The sequence below is a fragment of the Pelobates fuscus genome, chromosome 8 (genome assembly GCF_036172605.1).
Source record: "Pelobates fuscus isolate aPelFus1 chromosome 8, aPelFus1.pri, whole genome shotgun sequence".
NCBI classification, from domain to species: Eukaryota; Metazoa; Chordata; class Amphibia; order Anura; family Pelobatidae; genus Pelobates; species Pelobates fuscus.
The window spans coordinates 104,769,321-104,789,214 of record NC_086324.1 but is presented as its reverse complement, the minus strand read 5'-3'; the positions used below and the strand labels follow the sequence as shown (position 1 = coordinate 104,789,214).

At 36.9% G+C, this 19,894-nt stretch overlaps 1 protein-coding gene across 2 annotated transcripts in view; it reads left to right on the top strand.

The window, feature by feature from the left end:
- The first annotated feature begins 461 nt into the window (after positions 1-461).
- SF3B1 (splicing factor 3b subunit 1) overlaps positions 462-19,894 on the top strand; it is an 83,179-nt gene continuing 63,746 nt past the window's right edge. For both annotated transcript variants that reach the window (XM_063430212.1, XM_063430214.1), the window contains exons 1-2: positions 462-560; positions 18,294-18,460. In XM_063430212.1, the coding sequence (XP_063286282.1) occupies positions 533-560; positions 18,294-18,460 (195 nt within the window). In that variant the 5' untranslated portion in view covers positions 462-532. The remainder of the gene's footprint in view (positions 561-18,293; positions 18,461-19,894) is intronic.

The window sequence follows — 19,894 nt, the reverse complement described above, 5'->3', positions numbered from 1 at the left end:
CTCCGAAAGTTGCTCTAGTTATAATGAATACTTTAAAGAAGCGATATTGACTCTGTCCTTTTCCCAGATCCCAATGGCCGACCCGACACCTTGTTTTCTTTGTTGTATGTCTCTTTATGTAGTTTTGTGTATATTGTAAGGTAATATTTATATTTTGTGTTTATCTTATGACACAACTATTTTTCTCTAATACTTGTTTAATTTGCAAAATTATAATTAAAAAATGATATTAAAAAAAATAGGTAATATGGGGTTAGGGGCATTTGGGGGTGACTAGGGGGACAATTCGATGTAGTGGAGTCGGGAGGGGGATTAAGAAAAAAAAAAACTGGATTCGGCCATGACAGTGCCGCTTTAAGAAATATGATTCTGACAACAGGCGTTCTCTAGATCCCGCCCTCATCCGCTCTCTCCAACCCTCCCTCCACTCTCGGATTCCGCCCACATTCATTGTGCGCATGCGTGGCCAAGCAGCCATTGTATAGCGGAAGCTGCAGTGCTTCTTAGTTCCGTTGCAGAACGAGCTCGCAAAATGGCGAAGATTGCCAAAACACACGAAGGTAAACGTTATCAGATAGATTTGAAATGTATATATCGGCACTTAAGGAAGTAGTCTATGCGTAATATTCCCTTTGAGGCAGTGAGTTAGAGGGAGATGTGGAGGTTTGTGTCCCTGAGGCCCTGCGTGGTGTAATGGCGCCCAGGTCCTGTTGTTGGTATAGATTAGGATGGCCTTGGCTCGCAGTTTTCAGGAAGACATTTTTAGTGAAGCTTACCTGTGTGTCATATGCACTCGATCGATAGTGCTTACATCATTTTAGGGGAGCGTTGTGTGATGCATAGGTCTAGACCTTTTACCAGGTGGGCATACTGCTACTGGCTGTTTTACCCAGCACAGTACACGTGTACCATCAGTCTGCCTTATATTGAGGTTCTGCGCATTGTTTGCTAGTGGGATTTCGGAAATGGAAGTTTAGCGTGCATGTGATTTTTCGAAAAACGATTACTTGTTAATGGTTGGGATTATAGGCCTATGTTTATGATGGCTGTTCATTGTTTTGATGGCAAGGATCACCATTATAAAATGATCCCTGGGTTCAATATATATATATATATATATATATATATATATATAAACACAACGAAATTACAGTGCCTAGCTATTTAATTGAACACAGAAAAGACTTGTAAATACTGGCAATAATGTGTTTTTGGCTTTTTTGTTTTTTTCCTTACTTTTTAGTATAACTCCTTAACCCCTTAAGGACACAGCTTCAGAAGCTTGACTTACGCTTAATGACACAAGCAATTTTTGCATTTTCTTGCTGTTTGCGTTCAACTGCAATTTGCATCTCTCTCATTTATTGCACCGACACATATTATATACTGTTTTTTTAAAGGATAGAAAGGGCTTTAATTTGATATAACATATATATATATATATATATATATATATATATATATATATATATATATAAAATGCTTGCTTATTATAAGAAAAATGAAAAATATTGTTTTTTTTTTTTTACAGTTTTTGCAATCCTAATGTGTGCATAATTAGTGCAGGTTAAGGAAAGTAATTAAAAATAAATTTTTTTATTTGTTCTGATTTACAGAATATATAATGTGTCTGGGATTTAAAGTTTTTTTTTGGTAGTTACAGGTCACAAAGCACAAGGAGTAAAACAAACTTTTAATGTGGAGCGATTTTAGAATTTGGTATGTTTGTCTTGTAAGCCTAATAGCCATAAAAGAAAACAAAATTGCCACACAAAAGTATATATTTATATAAAGTAGACACCACAGGCTATTTACCTACGGTTGTTTTGACACTTTCTACGTAGCCATTTTACCGCCAACCTCTGCTAAATATTGGAGTAAAATTGCGTTTTTTGGGGGGTTTTCGCACACAAACGTATAACAAAGAACTTCTCATGTGTATTTTGTAAAGTTGGTGTGTGCTATTCCTGTACAAAGTTTTATTATGTGTTCAGTTACTTCTGCTGAGTACAACGGTACCCCCATTGTATGTCTTTGGCACTATTTTGTGAAGCTACAGTGCCATATAGGAGACCTGTCCTTTTCAGTATTCACAGTAGAATTTTGAGAGACGGATTTAATGAGCCTATGCTTCCATTTGGGGTATTTATAACAGTTTGACTGTTCAAAAAAAACCCACAAAGGCCTACCATTTGTAAAAGTAGACACTCCAGGGTATATCGTAAGGTGCATATTGTGCCTTAGCATGCCCCCATTTTTTCACCAATTTATGCTAAAGTATGTGGTAAAAAATAATTTTGTTCATTTTTTGACATACGGATTGCATTTTTGCTGGGCATTTTGTATATTTCAGATGTGCCACTAAGTTCAAAACATCCAAATTATGCTCAGCTAAGTCTTCTGAGTAAAAATACATCCCCAATGAATGTCTTTGGCACTATTTTGTGAAGCTACAGTGGCATATTGGAGACCAAGCCATATCAGTTTTTACAGAACTTTGTATTTTGACGCTGGGCCTATGTGCAATTTCCAAGCATCTTCGCAGGTTTTAAATTCAAACTACCCCACAAAGGCCTACCATTTCTTAAAGTAGACACCCCATGGTATTTCAAAAGGCATATTTTGAACCTTAGCGTGGGATCATTTTTCCGCTAGCTTGTACCAGGTGTAGTGGTAATGAGCGTTATTAAATTAATTTTGTAACTTTTTAAAACTTTTTTTCCTTTTTAAAACTATTTTCTAAACTTTTGTTTTGCTTATTAATTTTTTTAAAGTTTCCTAAACTTTCGTAAAACTTTTTTTTACAGATTTAACATTTTTCTAAGCTTTTTCTTTTACCGTTAACCCCTAACTAGCAGTAAGCAGCACTAACAGTAAATTCCCCATTTTCCCATAACTCCCACCCACCCCAGCTAGCAAAATATTTAATTATACAATATTTAAATTGGTTAATTAAATAAATGTAACCCCTGAGGGTTAACAAATAAATATAAGTTAATCGTCAGGGGTTAAAAAAAAAAAAATTAGGTCACAGTATAATACTGTGATCTGTATTTTGATCACTGTAGGCAGTGATAGACTGGCAGGGAAGGGGTTAATTTTAATTTGGACTGGGTAAAGGGTTTATTTTTTTTAATTTTTTACTTAAACGTTGTTAAAACTTTTTTTAACTTAATTTTTTAACTTTTTAAAGCTTATTTTAAAACTTTTTTTAACGTTAACCCCTAGTTAGCCTAACACTAATTCCCCCAATTCCCCACTAACTTCCACCCTCCCCAGCTAGCTAAATTTATAATTTTAAAATATATAAATTAATTAATACAATAAATTTAACCCCTGAGGGTTAAAAAAAAAAAAAAGAATTAACCCTCAGGGGTTAAAAAAAAAAAATCAGATCATATTAAAATGTAATCCCTGCCAATTGATCACTGTAGTCAGTGATCAATTGGCAGGGAAGGGGTTAATTTTTTATTAATATGGGTAACGGGGGTGGGATTTTAATTAAACTTTTTTTTTTTTTTTTTTTTACACACCAGGGGGCAGGATCACTGAAGATCCGTCTCCCTGCACTTCACACTGAACCCGGAAGTGCAGGGAGGCGGAGGTGAGTATACAGAGCACATGTGCCCGCTCTGACATGCTGTCAGAGCGGGCACATGTGCTGGGACAGCCCGATCCGGTGCTCCCGGTCTGCCTCTAATGCAGAGGCAGACCGGAGCACCATTAACCCCACGATCGCCGCGATTGCGGCGATCTGGGGTTAATTTTACTGCGTGACAGACGAGGTCCGTCATCCGTCGTTAAGGGTATCCCCTGGATGACGGACCTCGTCCGTCATCCGTCCTGAAAGGGTTAAGACCGCGGCCAAATGTACAAGTTGTGATCCAAAAAAAACGTAAACAAAACCTGGCATTTGCGCTATATGTCTGTCTAACCGTAATTCACCCCTTTCATATTAAATGCACCTACACTTATTATATATCATTTTATTCAGGGGAAACCGGGCTTTCGTTTAACATCAAATATTTAGATATGGAACATAATTTAATATAAAAGAATTGGAGAAAATAAGAATTTTTAGTTCTACGTGACATTTTAACTGTGGATGTCAATATACTGTTTGCTTTTACTGCAATACAATACACATATTTGTATTCAGCGATGTCTCACGTGTAAAACAGTACCCCCTATGTACAGGTTTTATGGTGTTTTGGGAAGTTACAGGGTCAAATATAGCGTGTTACATTTGAAATTGAAATTCGCCAGATTGGTTACGTTTCCTTTGAGACTGTATAGTAGCCCACAAATTAAATTTACACCCATAATGGCATACCATTTGCAATAGTAGACAACCCCAGGTATTGCAAATGGGGTATGTCCAGTCTTTTTTAGTAGCCATTTGGTCACAAACACTGGCCAAAGTTAGCGTTAGTATTTGTTTGTGTGTGAAAAATGCAAAAAACGACAATTTTGGCCAGTGTTTGTGACTAGGTGGCTACTAAAAAAGACTGGACATACCCCATTTGCAATATCTTGGGTTGTCTACTATTGCAAATAGAATGCCATCATAGGGGTCATTTTCATTCTTGGGCTACCATGGGGTCATAAAGGCAACGTAAGCAATCTGGCGAATTTTAATGTGAAAAAAATGAAACACAAGCCTTATATTTGACGCTGTAATTTTTGAAAACACCATAAAACCTGTACATGAGGGGTACTGTTGTACTCGGGAGACTTCGCTGAACACAAATATTTGTGTTTCAAAACAGTAAAAAGTATTGTAAGTGCTGTTTGTGTGTGAAAAATGCAAAAAACTTCACTTTTACTGGCAATATCATCGTTGTAATACATTATTACTGTTTTGAAACACTAATATTTGTGTTCCGCCGAAGTCTCCCGAGGGGGGGGTATTGTTATACTCAGGAGACTTTGCTGAACACAAATATTAGTGTTTCAAAACTGGAAAATGTATCACAACAATTATATCTTCAGTAAAAGTGCTGTTTGTGTGTGAAAAATTTAGAAAAAAGTCACTTTCACTAAAATACAGTGCTAACAAATTAAATTCTCTGGACTTTCGACCTGGGTTGGCAGGCAGGTCCCTTAAATTGCAATCAATAAAATTACTTAATTATGTAAAAATATTACATAAATACACACGTAGAATTTAAATATATATGCATATTTATATATTTGAAGTCTACGTGTATATTTATATAATTATTTATGTAATTTTGTACATGGACATATGTATAGTTCGTATTATTTTTATTTATCTATACATAGATATATATACAATTTCATTCTAAGTGTATTTTGATATAAATATATATATTAATATCAAAATACAGTTAGAATAAAATTTCATAGACATATAATTTTTTTTAATTTTTATTATTTTCATTTTTTTTATTTAAATTACTGATTATTTGTATTTTATAATAATATATACAATATATAGTTATTCTATATATATATATATATATATATATATGTGTATTTTTATATTGATATATGTATATATATGATATATAGACGAATATTATATAGATATAATATATCTATATCATATATATATACACACACATATATAATTATTATTTTTATTAAAATTAACTTTATTTTTTCTTTGATTTTACACTAGCAGGGAGACTGCCTGTCAGCACACAGTCCCCCTGCAGATGGCCCCAGGGGTCCTAATTCGCCATGGGGAGACTGGGCTGCAGGCAGTCTCCCCACACCTGGACCAACGCCGATCGCCGCCTGGGGAACGACGGCGATCGGGTAAGTAACTAAGACCGTTAGGACTGTTCAGGACCGTCAGCGGTCGGCAATGCAAAAATGCCGATGACGGTCCTGAACCGTCCTCGGTCCTTAAGGGGTTAAGAAAAGAACCAAATATAACTACCGTATATACTCGAGTATAAGCCGACCCGAATATAAGCCGAGGCCCCTAATTTTACACCCAAAAACTGGGAAAACGTATTGACTCGAGTATAAGACTAGGGTGGGAAATGCAGCAGCTACTGGTAAATTTCTAAATAAAATTAGATCCTAAAAAAATTATATTAATTTAGTATTTATTTACAGTGTGTGTGTGTTTGTGTGTGTGTGTGTATGAGTGCAGTGTGTGTGTTGCAGAGCCTTGGTAGGGAGGTGGGCATTTTTATTATGAATTTTTTTTTTATTATTTTAATATTTTTTATTTATTATTATTAAAATACTATTTTAATTTTATTATTTTTTATTTTTAGCTGGCCAGGGAGGGGGGCTCTCCTTCCCTGGTGGTCCAGTGGCATTGGCAGTTTAGTGGGGGAAGAGGGGGGCTGGCAGGGAGCACTTACCTCTCCTGCAGCTCCTGTCAGCTCCCTTCTCCTCCGCGCCGGTCCGTGCAGCTCCTCCTGCCAGTTCACAGTGTAAGTCTCGCGAGAGCCGCACTATGACCCCGCGGGTCACTGGGAGCTGACAGAGGTGCTGAAGGGAGCTGACAGGAGCTGCAGGAGAGGTAAGCGCTCGCTGCCAGCCCCCAGTCTGTATTATGGCAATGTAAATTGCCATAATACAGACACTGACTCGAGTATAAGCCGAGTTGGGGTTTTTCAGAACAAAAAATGTGCTGAAAAACTCTATTTATACTCGAGTATATACGGTATATATGCTGCAGTTTTATGTGAGCAGGAAACTTATGTGGCATCAGTTTTTGATTGTTCATTTTATGATAAAGTACTGTGGTGTATAGAACTGCCACTGTGTTTATTACCTGATCAAGTACTACTCCAGACACTTACGATGATTGATCTGTTCACATTGATGCCTTAAGCCAGAGGTAGGCAACCTTCAACTTTCCAGATGTTGTGGACTACGTCTTCCTTGATGCGTTGCTAGCATAATGGCTGTAAAAGTGTTATGGGAGATGTAGTCCACAACATCTGGAATGCAAAATGTTGACCTACTTTTGCTATAAGCACCTCCTCCTGGTAGGATCAGCTTTAGCTTAACCCCTTAAAGGACCACTATAGGCACCCAGACCACTTCAGCTTAATGAAGTGGTCTGGGTGCCAGGTCCAGCTAGGTTTAACCCTTTTTGCAGTAAACCTAGCAGTTTCAGAGAAACAACTGCTATGTTTACCTATGGGTTAATACAGCCTCTAGTGGCTGTCTCATTGACAGCCGCTAGAGGCGCTTCCGCGCTTCTCACTGTGATTTTCACAGTGAGAAGACGCCAGCGTCCATAGGAAAGCATTGATAATGCTTTCCTATGAGATTGGCTGGCTGAATGCGCACGCGGCTCTTGCCGCGCATGCGCATTCTGCCGATGACAGATGAAGAGGGAGGAGAGGCCCGGCACTGGGAAAAAAAGTAAGGGATTAAACCCCTTCCTCCCCCTTCAGCGCCATGGGAGTGGGACCCTGAGGGTGCTGGCACTATAGAGGTCCTTTAAGGACGGGGGACGTTCTATGCCACCCTTAGGGACCCGGCTCTAAACACCGGAGGGCGACAGAGAACGTCCTATGTACTTACCCGGTCGCCGGTGATCGCAGTATGTGGACTGCCCAGGGAGTCCCCCCTGCTTCCTCTTTGGTCCCTCTGGGCCATGTGATCGCAAGGTCCTTGCGAGGACCTCACGATCACATGGACTGCATAGCCGTCCAAGGCATTGCCAGCAGGGGGAGTGCCTGTAATGATATGTACTTCCCCCTGCTGTCTGAAAAAATAAATAAAACCGTGTCCCGAGGGACAACTGAATTGTGACAATTGGGCAGTGAGACTGCAAGGGCATAATCTATACACCAAAAATGCTTCATCAAGCAGCATTTATGGTGCTCTTTGGTTTTACACTTTTCAACGTCAAGATGAAAATAACGAACACCTGAAAATAAGTAACTAGTGTGTCCTAATATATTTATGACATTTTGACCAGTTTATGAATTTCATAGGCTTTGATATTCCCTTAAATAAATACAATAAAAAAGGCTGCGCACAAATATAAAATCCAATGGTTAAACAAAAAAGGAGAGAGATAGTCCAGCTATTGTGTCCTTACAAGTGTCCTTGGATGTTGAGGTCTTCTACTTGTATAGTGGTATCACTTGATATGAAAGATAAAAAGGAACAAGGAACAACCAATGGTGTAGTACGTAAAATTCAGGTATAGGTGTGAAAAGAAATAGTATAAAACTCACATTTACCAGAGCTAATATCCAGCTCTGGAGTGAAGTGCGTACAGCGGTTTAATCCCCGCTTATGGGATATAAGGCAGGTTCCTCTCCGTGAGTGGTTTTCGATTCTCGGAATAAAAAGAAGAAACAGCCAATAGTGCTCACTGTGTGGCAATATGAATAAGAATAATAAAAAATTTTTGTACTTACAAAATAAGAGCAGGCACACTGCTCTTTGATGACAGCTTGGGTGGATTGATCCCCACCTAAGGATTTCTTTGAGTACAGGAAACTTCCAGGGGTATTCAAGGTTTTTTATAAAACCAGTAAAAAAAGATAAAAATAACAATAAAAAGCCAGGGTAAAAAAGAAGTTATGTGTCTATAAAAAAGATAATTGGCACAAACAAATGACCAAATAATACTTTAATATATAAAACACAATATTTAAATATCCATAACGCGTTTCGTCACTCAAGGACTTTTTCAAATGGAATAACATGTTTCTCCTGGCAGGTAGATATTATATAGGAACTTAATTATTTGAATTTTGGCGCCAAAACTTGGTCCATCCAATCAGAATTAAAAGCACGTTTAAAACTTAAAATACGTTAATAACTTAATAAAAGCTTAGTTTATAATATAGCAACATGATTCTAATTAATATAAATCAAAAACGAGGGTGAAAAAGTATAGATTTAAACGTTTCAAAATTGTCACATGACCGGCATCACTTCCTCATTTCGGAAGTGTAGCCGCAATGCTCAATGGGAAATGTAGTTCAATTTGGCCGTGAGCGTTAAAATTTTAAATTACATTAGATCACTTAATGGGAGCTCTTTTTATAATATAGCAACATGGTTCTGAATGATATAATTCAAAAACGAGGGTAAGAAAGTGTGGATTTAAAAGTTTAAAAGTTTTAAAATGGTCACATGACCGGCGTCACTTCCGGTTTTCGGAAGCATAGCCGCAATGCTCTGTGGGAAATGTAGTACAATTTGGCCGCGAGCAACGGCCGTTTCCCATTACATTAAAATTTAAACATGTATTTACCCATATTCGTTTGTTGCTAATTCAGAGATAGATTTTAAAAAACGAAAATGCCAAATATTATTTTTGAACAGTAAAAAGTGGTCACATGATTTTCGGCAATAGAGGCCGAATTGTATTATGGGAAATGTAGTTAAAAGATTGAAAATTAAGAGGCAAATACCCAAAGGGGACTAATAAAATAAGGGGAATAAAATAGGAAGAGAACATAAATACATATAATTAAAGGAACAAATACACCTTATATTAAAAAGGGCCAATACTGATAAAATGGACAGATTAAATAAAAAGTTGGGTGATTTGCAGGTAACAATAAGACCAGGATATATGTAAATAAAATATGTAAATAAAATAAATAACAATAAAATCTTGCTTTAAAGGTACAGGCATCAAATTATATAAATATTTATAAAAAATTATGTAAGTCAAAATCTGCATTGAGGCCATGGGGTATAAGAGTCTGAAGTTTATACACCCATTCCATCTCTGTTTTACCAAGTAACTTTTTTATATCACCTCCACGCCAGGAGGTAGAACATTTTTTTATACCAACACATTTTAATAGGCGTGGGTCTTTATTGTGCATAATGAAATGTTTGGATACTGTATGGTTTAGGTATCCATTTTTAATATTTCTGCAATGTTCGCTCAGTCTTATCTTTAGGCACCTTGTGGTCATCCCCACATATTGGAGGCCACATGGGCACTCGAGCAGATAGATAACATTTTTAGTATTGCAGCATATAAAATCATAAATATCATACACTTTTTTGGTTTGATTAGACATGAATTTTGTAACTTTGGATGAAATAACATGATCCACAGTTTTACACACAATACATAATTTGCATCTGTAAAAACCTTTAGTCTGAGGGAAAAAGGATAAATTTTTGGGAGGAGATTTTTTAGTAAAATTTGTAGTTAAAATTGATTTAAAATTGGGTGCTCCTCTAAAAACAATATTTGGGTGAGCGGGTATAATGGGATTGAGTACCTCATCGTGTTTTAGTATGTGCCAGTGTTTTTTTATTATTTTTTTGACATCGTTACTTTTATTATTAAAATTAAAAATAACTGGAAGTGATATATTTTCATTATTTTCTTTGTTTTTGTATATCAAAAGTTCATTTCGTTCCTTTTGTTTTACTGTATTAATTGTGGTATTTAGATCTAATTCTGAGTATTTTTTTTCCATAAATTTGTTTTTTAAAACCTCTGCTTGTTCATTAAAATCTATGAGTTCAGAACAGTTTCTACGGAGGCGTAAAAACTGACTCTTAGGAGCACTCTCTAACCAAGGCTTATAGTGGCAACTGGATTTGTCTATCACTGTGTTTACACATACTTTTTTGAAGAAAGTTTTTGTCTGGAGTTGGCCTTCTTTAATAAAAATATTAAGATCTAAAAAATTGATGGATTGTTTGCTGAATTCATGGGTAAGGATAATGCCTCTATTGTTGGTATTTAAATGATTGATAAAATCAATAAGATGTTTTTCTGGTCCATCCCAGATAAAAAAAAGGTCGTCTATGTATCTAAAATAAGAGACCAGGTTTGCCCGCCAGATATGATTACCCCAGATGGCTTCATTTTCCCAGTCAGCCATGAACAAATTGGCATAACTGGGGGCAAACCTGGTCCCCATGGCAGTACCTCTCCTTTGTAGATAAAGAGTCTAAAAACCAAAAATAATTATTTTTTAAAATAATATTGATACCTTCTATTATAAAATCGATTTGGATACCAGGAATCCTAGCTTCTTGGGTTAAAATTTCCTTTATAGCTTGGCAACCAATATCATGGGGGATAATGGTGTAAAGCGATTGGACATCACAAGTGACTAGTATAAAATTATTATTCCAGGTAAAATCATTTAAAAAATTTAAAAGTGACATGGAGTCTTTTAGGTACGATTTCATACGTTTTACCGAAGGTTGGAGTAAGGTGTCAATATATTGTGAGAGGTTACTTAAAAAGTTACTTTTAGATCTTAATATTTTTATTAAAGAAGGCCAACTCCAGACAAAAACTTTCTTCAAAAAAGTATGTGTAAACACAGTGATAGACAAATCCAGTTGCCACTATAAGCCTTGGTTAGAGAGTGCTCCTAAGAGTCAGTTTTTACGCCTCCGTAGAAACTGTTCTGAACTCATAGATTTTAATGAACAAGCAGAGGTTTTAAAAAACAAATTTATGGAAAAAAAATACTCAGAATTAGATCTAAATACCACAATTAATACAGTAAAACAAAAGGAACGAAATGAACTTTTGATATACAAAAACAAAGAAAATAATGAAAATATATCACTTCCAGTTATTTTTAATTTTAATAATAAAAGTAACGATGTCAAAAAAATAATAAAAAAACACTGGCACATACTAAAACACGATGAGGTACTCAATCCCATTATACCCGCTCACCCAAATATTGTTTTTAGAGGAGCACCCAATTTTAAATCAATTTTAACTACAAATTTTACTAAAAAATCTCCTCCCAAAAATTTATCCTTTTTCCCTCAGACTAAAGGTTTTTACAGATGCAAATTATGTATTGTGTGTAAAACTGTGGATCATGTTATTTCATCCAAAGTTACAAAATTCATGTCTAATCAAACCAAAAAAGTGTATGATATTTATGATTTTATATGCTGCAATACTAAAAATGTTATCTATCTGCTCGAGTGCCCATGTGGCCTCCAATATGTGGGGATGACCACAAGGTGCCTAAAGATAAGACTGAGCAAACATTGCAGAAATATTAAAAATGGATACCTAAACCATACAGTATCCAAACATTTCATTATGCACAATAAAGACCCACGCCTATTAAAATGTGTTGGTATAAAAAAATGTTCTACCTCCTGGCGTGGAGGTGATATAAAAAAGTTACTTGGTAAAACAGAGATGGAATGGGTGTATAAACTTCAGACTCTTATACCCCATGGCCTCAATGCAGATTTTGACTTACATAATTTTTTATAAATATTTATATAATTTGATGCCTGTACCTTTAAAGCAAGATTTTATTGTTATTTATTTTATTTACATATTTTATTTACATATATCCTGGTCTTATTGTTACCTGCAAATCACCCAACTTTTTATTTAATCTGTCCATTTTATCAGTATTGGCCCTTTTTAATATAAGGTGTATTTGTTCCTTTAATTATATGTATTTATGTTCTCTTCCTATTTTATTCCCCTTATTTTATTAGTCCCCTTTGGGTATTTGCCTCTTAATTTTCAATCTTTTAACTACATTTCCCATAATACAATTCGGCCTCTATTGCCGAAAATCATGTGACCACTTTTTACTGTTCAAAAATAATATTTGGCATTTTCGTTTTTTAAAATCTATCTCTGAATTAGCAACAAACGAATATGGGTAAATACATGTTTAAATTTTAATGTAATGGGAAACGGCCGTTGCTCGCGGCCAAATTGTACTACATTTCCCACAGAGCATTGCGGCTATGCTTCCGAAAACCGGAAGTGACGCCGGTCATGTGACCATTTTAAAACTTTTAAACTTTTAAATCCACACTTTCTTACCCTCGTTTTTGAATTATATCATTCAGAACCATGTTGCTATATTATAAAAAGAGCTCCCATTAAGTGATCTAATGTAATTTAAAATTTTAACGCTCACGGCCAAATTGAACTACATTTCCCATTGAGCATTGCGGCTACACTTCCGAAATGAGGAAGTGATGCCGGTCATGTGACAATTTTGAAACGTTTAAATCTATACTTTTTCACCCTCGTTTTTGATTTATATTAATTAGAATCATGTTGCTATATTATAAACTAAGCTTTTATTAAGTTATTAACGTATTTTAAGTTTTAAACGTGCTTTTAATTCTGATTGGATGGACCAAGTTTTGGCGCCAAAATTCAAATAATTAAGTTCCTATATAATATCTACCTGCCAGGAGAAACATGTTATTCCATTTGAAAAAGTCCTTGAGTGACGAAACGCGTTATGGATATTTAAATATTGTGTTTTATATATTAAAGTATTATTTGGTCATTTGTTTGTGCCAATTATCTTTTTTATAGACACATAACTTCTTTTTTACCCTGGCTTTTTATTGTTATTTTTATCTTTTTTTACTGGTTTTATAAAAAACCTTGAATACCCCTGGAAGTTTCCTGTACTCAAAGAAATCCTTAGGTGGGGATCAATCCACCCAAGCTGTCATCAAAGAGCAGTGTGCCTGCTCTTATTTTGTAAGTACAAAAATTTTTTATTATTCTTATTCATATTGCCACACAGTGAGCACTATTGGCTGTTTCTTCTTTTTATTCCGAGAATCGAAAACCACTCACGGAGAGGAACCTGCCTTATATCCCATAAGCGGGGATTAAACCGCTGTACGCACTTCACTCCAGAGCTGGATATTAGCTCTGGTAAATGTGAGTTTTATACTATTTCTTTTCACACCTATACCTGAATTTTACGTACTACACCATTGGTTGTTCCTTGTTCCTTTTTATCTTTCATATCAAGTGATACCACTATACAAGTAGAAGACCTCAACATCCAAGGACACTTGTAAGGACACAATAGCTGGACTATCTCTCTCCTTTTTTGTTTAACCATTGGATTTTATATTTGTGCGCAGCCTTTTTTATTGTATTTATTTATCTTATTTCAAAGGGTTTGAGGGATTCCCTTTTTTTAAGGTTGCTGCCATAAGTTATCTAGCGCTGTCTTATTCTTTTTATTTTTGATATTCCCTTGTTTTGTGTTGTGTGCTGAGTGATTTTCTGTATGTTTGACCTATAACATATGGTGATCATTAATCAGTGTGCACATTAAAGTCTCAACTTTATAGGATGATTTTTGCGCTTGTAAAGTATGAGGACACAACGCCTTACTCCTTGTAAGATGTGCAATTATAAATTGTACATCGATTTTATTATGCAATGCCCATTTTGGTAATGTCAACTAGTATACCGCAAAATCGTCCGCGGTAATTACTGTTACTGGCATATAGAATAGTACTGTTTCTGGTAGGGATCGACCGATATTGATTTTTTAGAGCCGATACCGATATTCTGTGAACTTTCAGGCCGATAGCCGATATAATTTGCCGATATTCTGTACATTTACCATTTTGGAAAATAAAAACTATTTCTAAAGGTAAATGCACAAAATATACATGCCACGTGTAGTGGATGCAGTGTGTTTAGACAGGGGAGCTGTGTATGTTTGTGTAGTGTGTGTGTGTGTGTGTGTAGGGGATGCAGTGTTTGTTTAGTGTGTGTGTAGGGGATGCAGTGTGTGTGTAGGGGATGCAGTGTGTGTGTAGGGGATGCAGTGTGTGTGTGTGTAGGGGATGCAGTGTGTGTGTGTGTAGGGGATGCAGTGTGTGTTTGTGTAGTGGATGCAGTGTATTTGTGTAGTGTGTGTGGGTAGTGTGCGTAAAGTGAATGCAGTGTGTGTGTGTAAAGTGAATGCTGTATATACTAAATGCAAAGTGTGTGTGTTTGTGTAGTGTGTGTATATAAGGAATGCAGAGTTTGTGTATTTGAGTAGTGTGTGTATGGTGAATGTAGTGTGTTTATATAATTCAGAGTGTGTGTGTTTGTTTAGTGTATGTATATAATGCAGAGTGCGTGTGTAGTGTGCATTATATAAACACTACACAAACACACACTGAATTATATAAACACACTACACAAACACACTGTGTATATAATGCAGTGTTTATATATTGCAGCGTGTTTGTGTAGTGTTTATATAATGCAGTGTGTGTATGTATAGTGTGTGCGTATATAATGTATAGTGTGTGTATATACAAACACACTGCATTATATACAAACACACTGCATTATATACAAACACACTGCATTATATACAAACACACTGCATTATATACAAACACACTGCATTATATACAAACACACTGCATTATATACAAACACACTGCATTATATACAAACACACTGCATTATATACAAACACACTGCATTATATACAAACACACTGCATTATATACAAACACACTGCATTATATACAAACACACTGCATTATATACAAACACACTGCATTATATACAAACACACTGCATTATATACAAACACACTGCATTATATACAAACACACACACACACTATACAAACACACACACACACTATACAAACACACACACACACTATACAAACACACACACACACTATACAAACACTGCATTATATACACACACACACACACACACTATACAAACACTGCATTATATACACACACACACACACACACTATACAAACACTGCATTATATACACACACACACACACACACACACTATACAAACACTGCATTATATACACACACACACACACTATACAAACACTGCATTATATACACACACACACACACACTATACAAACACTGCATTATATACACACACACACACACACTATACAAACACTGCATTATATACACACACACACACACACTATACAAACACTGCATTATATACACACACACACACACACTATACAAACACTGCATTATATACACACACACACACACACTATACAAACACTGCATTATATACACACACACACACACACTATACAAACACTGCATTATATACACACACACACACACACTATACAAACACTGCATTATATACACACACACACACACTATACAAACACTGCATTATATACACACACACACACACACTATACAAACACTGCATTATATACACACACACACACACACTATACAAACACTGCATTATATACACACACACACACACACTATACAAACACTGCATTATATACACACACACACACACACTATACAAACACTGCATTATATACACACACACACACACACTATACAAACACTGCATTATATACACACACACACACACTATACAAACACTGCATTATATACACACACACACACACACACTATACAAACACTGCATTATATACACACACACACACACTATACAAACACTGCATTATATACACAGTGTGTTTGTGTAGTGTATGTGTATAATAATAGAGTGCATGTGTGTGAGGGGACATTTTTATTATTTTTTTATATTAAATTAATATTTTTTTTTATATGTTTAATTATTTTTTTTTGTCCCCCCTCCCTGTTTTTTGCCTTGCCAGGGAGGGGGGTCCAGTCAGTGGCATTGGCGTAGGCTGCTTGGGGGGGGGGGGGAAGAAGCGGGCAGCAAGCGTTTACTCACCTCCCAGCAGCAACTCCAGCTCCCCAGTGTAAATCTCGCGAGACCCGCGGCCGTCAGAGCTGGCCGCGGGTCTCGCGAGATTTACACTGGGGAGCTGGAGGAGTTGCTGGGAGGTGAGTAAATGCTTGCTGCTCGCCCCCCCCAGGACCGCCGGGCTTGTAATGAGCCTGGCGGTCCTGGGAGGTATTATCGGCAATATCGGTATCCCTATTGGCCGATACCGATATTGCCGAAAATACCGAATATCGGCCGATTATATCGGTAAAACCGATAATCGGTCGATCCCTAGTTTCTGGCATCGTATTGTTCTCCCATCAACTGCTGCAGTTTTGCTTGTTTAAAGTTGTTGCCATGGTTTTCTTGTGTAAGAGATTGGGATGGGCCATTCTAGAATATCCAAATCTTCTGAAATGTGTGATCATAAGCTTTTAGTGCATTTATTTATTTAGACTGTAGTGCAGAGCTGGTAAAAAGGTGCTAGTGTTTTGATTGGTGTACTTACCCAAAAGTCAACATCTATTTTTAAAGGAACACTATAGTCACCTAAGTTACTTTAGCTAAATAAAGCAGTTTTAGTGTATAGATAATTCCCCTGCTATTTCACTGCTCAATTCACTGTCATTTAGGAGTTAAATCACTTTTGCCTCGTTTCTACTGAGCGGATTGGTTCGGGTCGGTACGGTGTAGAAGGTTTAGAATGGTCCAACCCATTCTGATGAGCGTTTCCACTGCAAGCCAGACCTTCAGGGGCCATGCGGGGTTTAGAAAAAATACTCTTCCTGTCCACCAATCAATGGATTGTATAGTAGCTCCGCCCTAACCGATCCGTTCCATTTCCTATGGCCCTACATCTGAAGTAGGACCCTGAATGGATCGGTTCGCTTATATGGACCACTTTCATAATGGAAACACCCAAAATAGCGAACCGATCCACTCAGTGGAAAAGAGGCATTTGTTTCTGTTTATGCAGCCCTAGCCACACCTCCCCTGGTTATGATTGACAGAGCCTGCATGAAAAAAACAAAAAAAAACAAAAACTGGTTTCACTTTCAAACAGATGTAATTTACCTTAAATAATTGTATCTCAATCTCTAAATTGAACTTTAATCACATACAGGAGGCTCTTGCAGGGTCTAGCAAGCCATTAACATAGCAGGGGATAAGAAAATCTTAAACAGAACTTGCAATAAAAGCCTAAATAGGGCTCTCTTTACAGGAAGTGTTTATTGAAGGCTATGCAAGTCACATGCAGGGAGGTGTGACAAGGGATTTAACTCCTAAATGGCAGAGGATTGAGCAGTGAGGCTGCAGGGGCATGTTCTATCCACCAAAACTGCTTCATTAAGCTAAAGTTGTTCAGGTGACTATAGTGTCCCTTTTTAAGGTATTTTTTTTTTTTAACCCCAGTTTGCCTTGCTTGAAAGGGATTGCACATTGGCTATGTAATCACTTATCACTCTATTGGACATATTTCATTACATTCTGTACTGAAAATCTAACACGTAATATAAACAAAAATTCTTACCAAAACTCGATGTAAGTATTGACTGAAAACTAAGCAGTTTTGTGTGTTACACAATTATATCCATTCAAATGATATATTGTCCAACAGTAAGGTTTAGGCAGTTGTGTAGGTTTCTGGAATTGAGTCTAATTATTTGTAGACTATGCAAATGCATACACAGACCTAAAGGTAAACCCCTGAGTAAATCATTGAAGTAGTTGTAATGACTTTACTAGCAGCATAGTTATGTCTCTAAAGGTGGCCTTGTCTACTCATTTGCTTATGAGAAATCAATGCTAAATCTGACATTCTGCAAATCATTTTATGAAAATGAAAAATCTGTTATCTTGTTTTGTAGATATTGAAGCACAGATTCGGGAAATTCAAGGGAAAAAGGCAGCTCTTGATGAGGACCAAGGAGTTGGTCTTGATTCAACTGGATATTTTGATCAAGAAATTTATGGTGGCAGTGACAGCAGATTTACTGGCTATGTAACATCTATAGCCGCAAATGAACAGGAAGATGTAAGTAATAATTAATGATTACAAGTTTAAACATCACAAAACATTAACCCCTTAAGGACGGTGGGCGTACTATGCCATCCTTGAAGGGGTGGGCCTAAACGCCAAAGGGTGGCACAGTACACACTGGCGTCCTCTCCCCGTCCTGCAGCCCTACACTTACCTGGACTGGTGATCCCGGTCGGGGGGGGAACTGCCTCAGAGCTCAGCAGCCCCCCTACAACAGCTCCAGGCCATGTGATCACTATGATGATCACATGGCTGTAATAGGAGTCTATGGAGCTGCCTGCAGGGGGACTGGCTGAGCTTTCAGGAAGTCCCCCAGACTCCAAAAAATGTAAAAAAAAAAAAAAAAAAATTTAGAATCTACAGATAAATATACTATACATGTATTATATATATAATTAAAGCATTTTATAATTCTGCATATATATCATTTCATTATAAGGGTACTGCGTGTGTGACCAAAGATGGCTAGGGCTACACTCACCCGAACATGCATAAATCATATATATATCTATATCTATATGTGAATTATAATTTAAAGGACCTGCAAGACAGTCCAGAGAATTTAATTGGCAAACCCTGTAACTTTCCAAAACACTATAAAACCTTTACATGTGGGATATTGTTATACTCGGAAGACTTTGTTGAACAGAAATGAGTGTTTCAAAACACTAAAACTTATAACGATGATGATATTACCAGTAAAAGTGCAGTTTTTGTGTAAACAAATAAGAGTGCTAACTTTAGCCAGCGTTTGTGACTAAGTGGCTACTAAAAAAGACTGGACATACCCCATTGTGAATACCCTGGTTTGTCTATTTTTTCAAATGGTATGTCATGGTGGGGTTCATTTTAATTTCTGGGCTGCCATACCGTCTCAAAGGCAACATAGCCAATCTGGCAAATATCAATTTTGCAAAAACAGAAATTGGCAAATCTTATGTTTGACCCTGTAACTTTCCAAATCACCATAAAACCTGTACTTGAGGAGTACTGTTGTACTTTACGCAAATCTGAGTGTTTTAGAGCTGTAAAATGTATTATACTGGGGGTGGAGCCTGACCGGGACCCAAGATGGCCGCATAGAGCGAGTTCCCGCCATAGGGCGACAAACACAGCCACGATCTGCGCGCAGACCCCCGTTACACAAATACACCCGGCTCAACCTACCGGCATGGGTGGAAATCGCAAGAAACTCAATCAAACACCCTCAGTGGCCACGATGTTCCGGCCCTAGCGCGGCCCGCGCCATCTTCCCCACAACAGGCAGAGGATGCAGCATCGGACTCCGACCAGAGCGAGGCAGCAGCCTCAGCGGCAGCACCGCTGGCAAAAAGAGATCTGCAGCTCCTGCTAAAAGAAGCAGCCACAGACATAAACACATGGCAGCAGAACTGGAGAAACAGCTACACTGCATGAAAGCAGAAATTG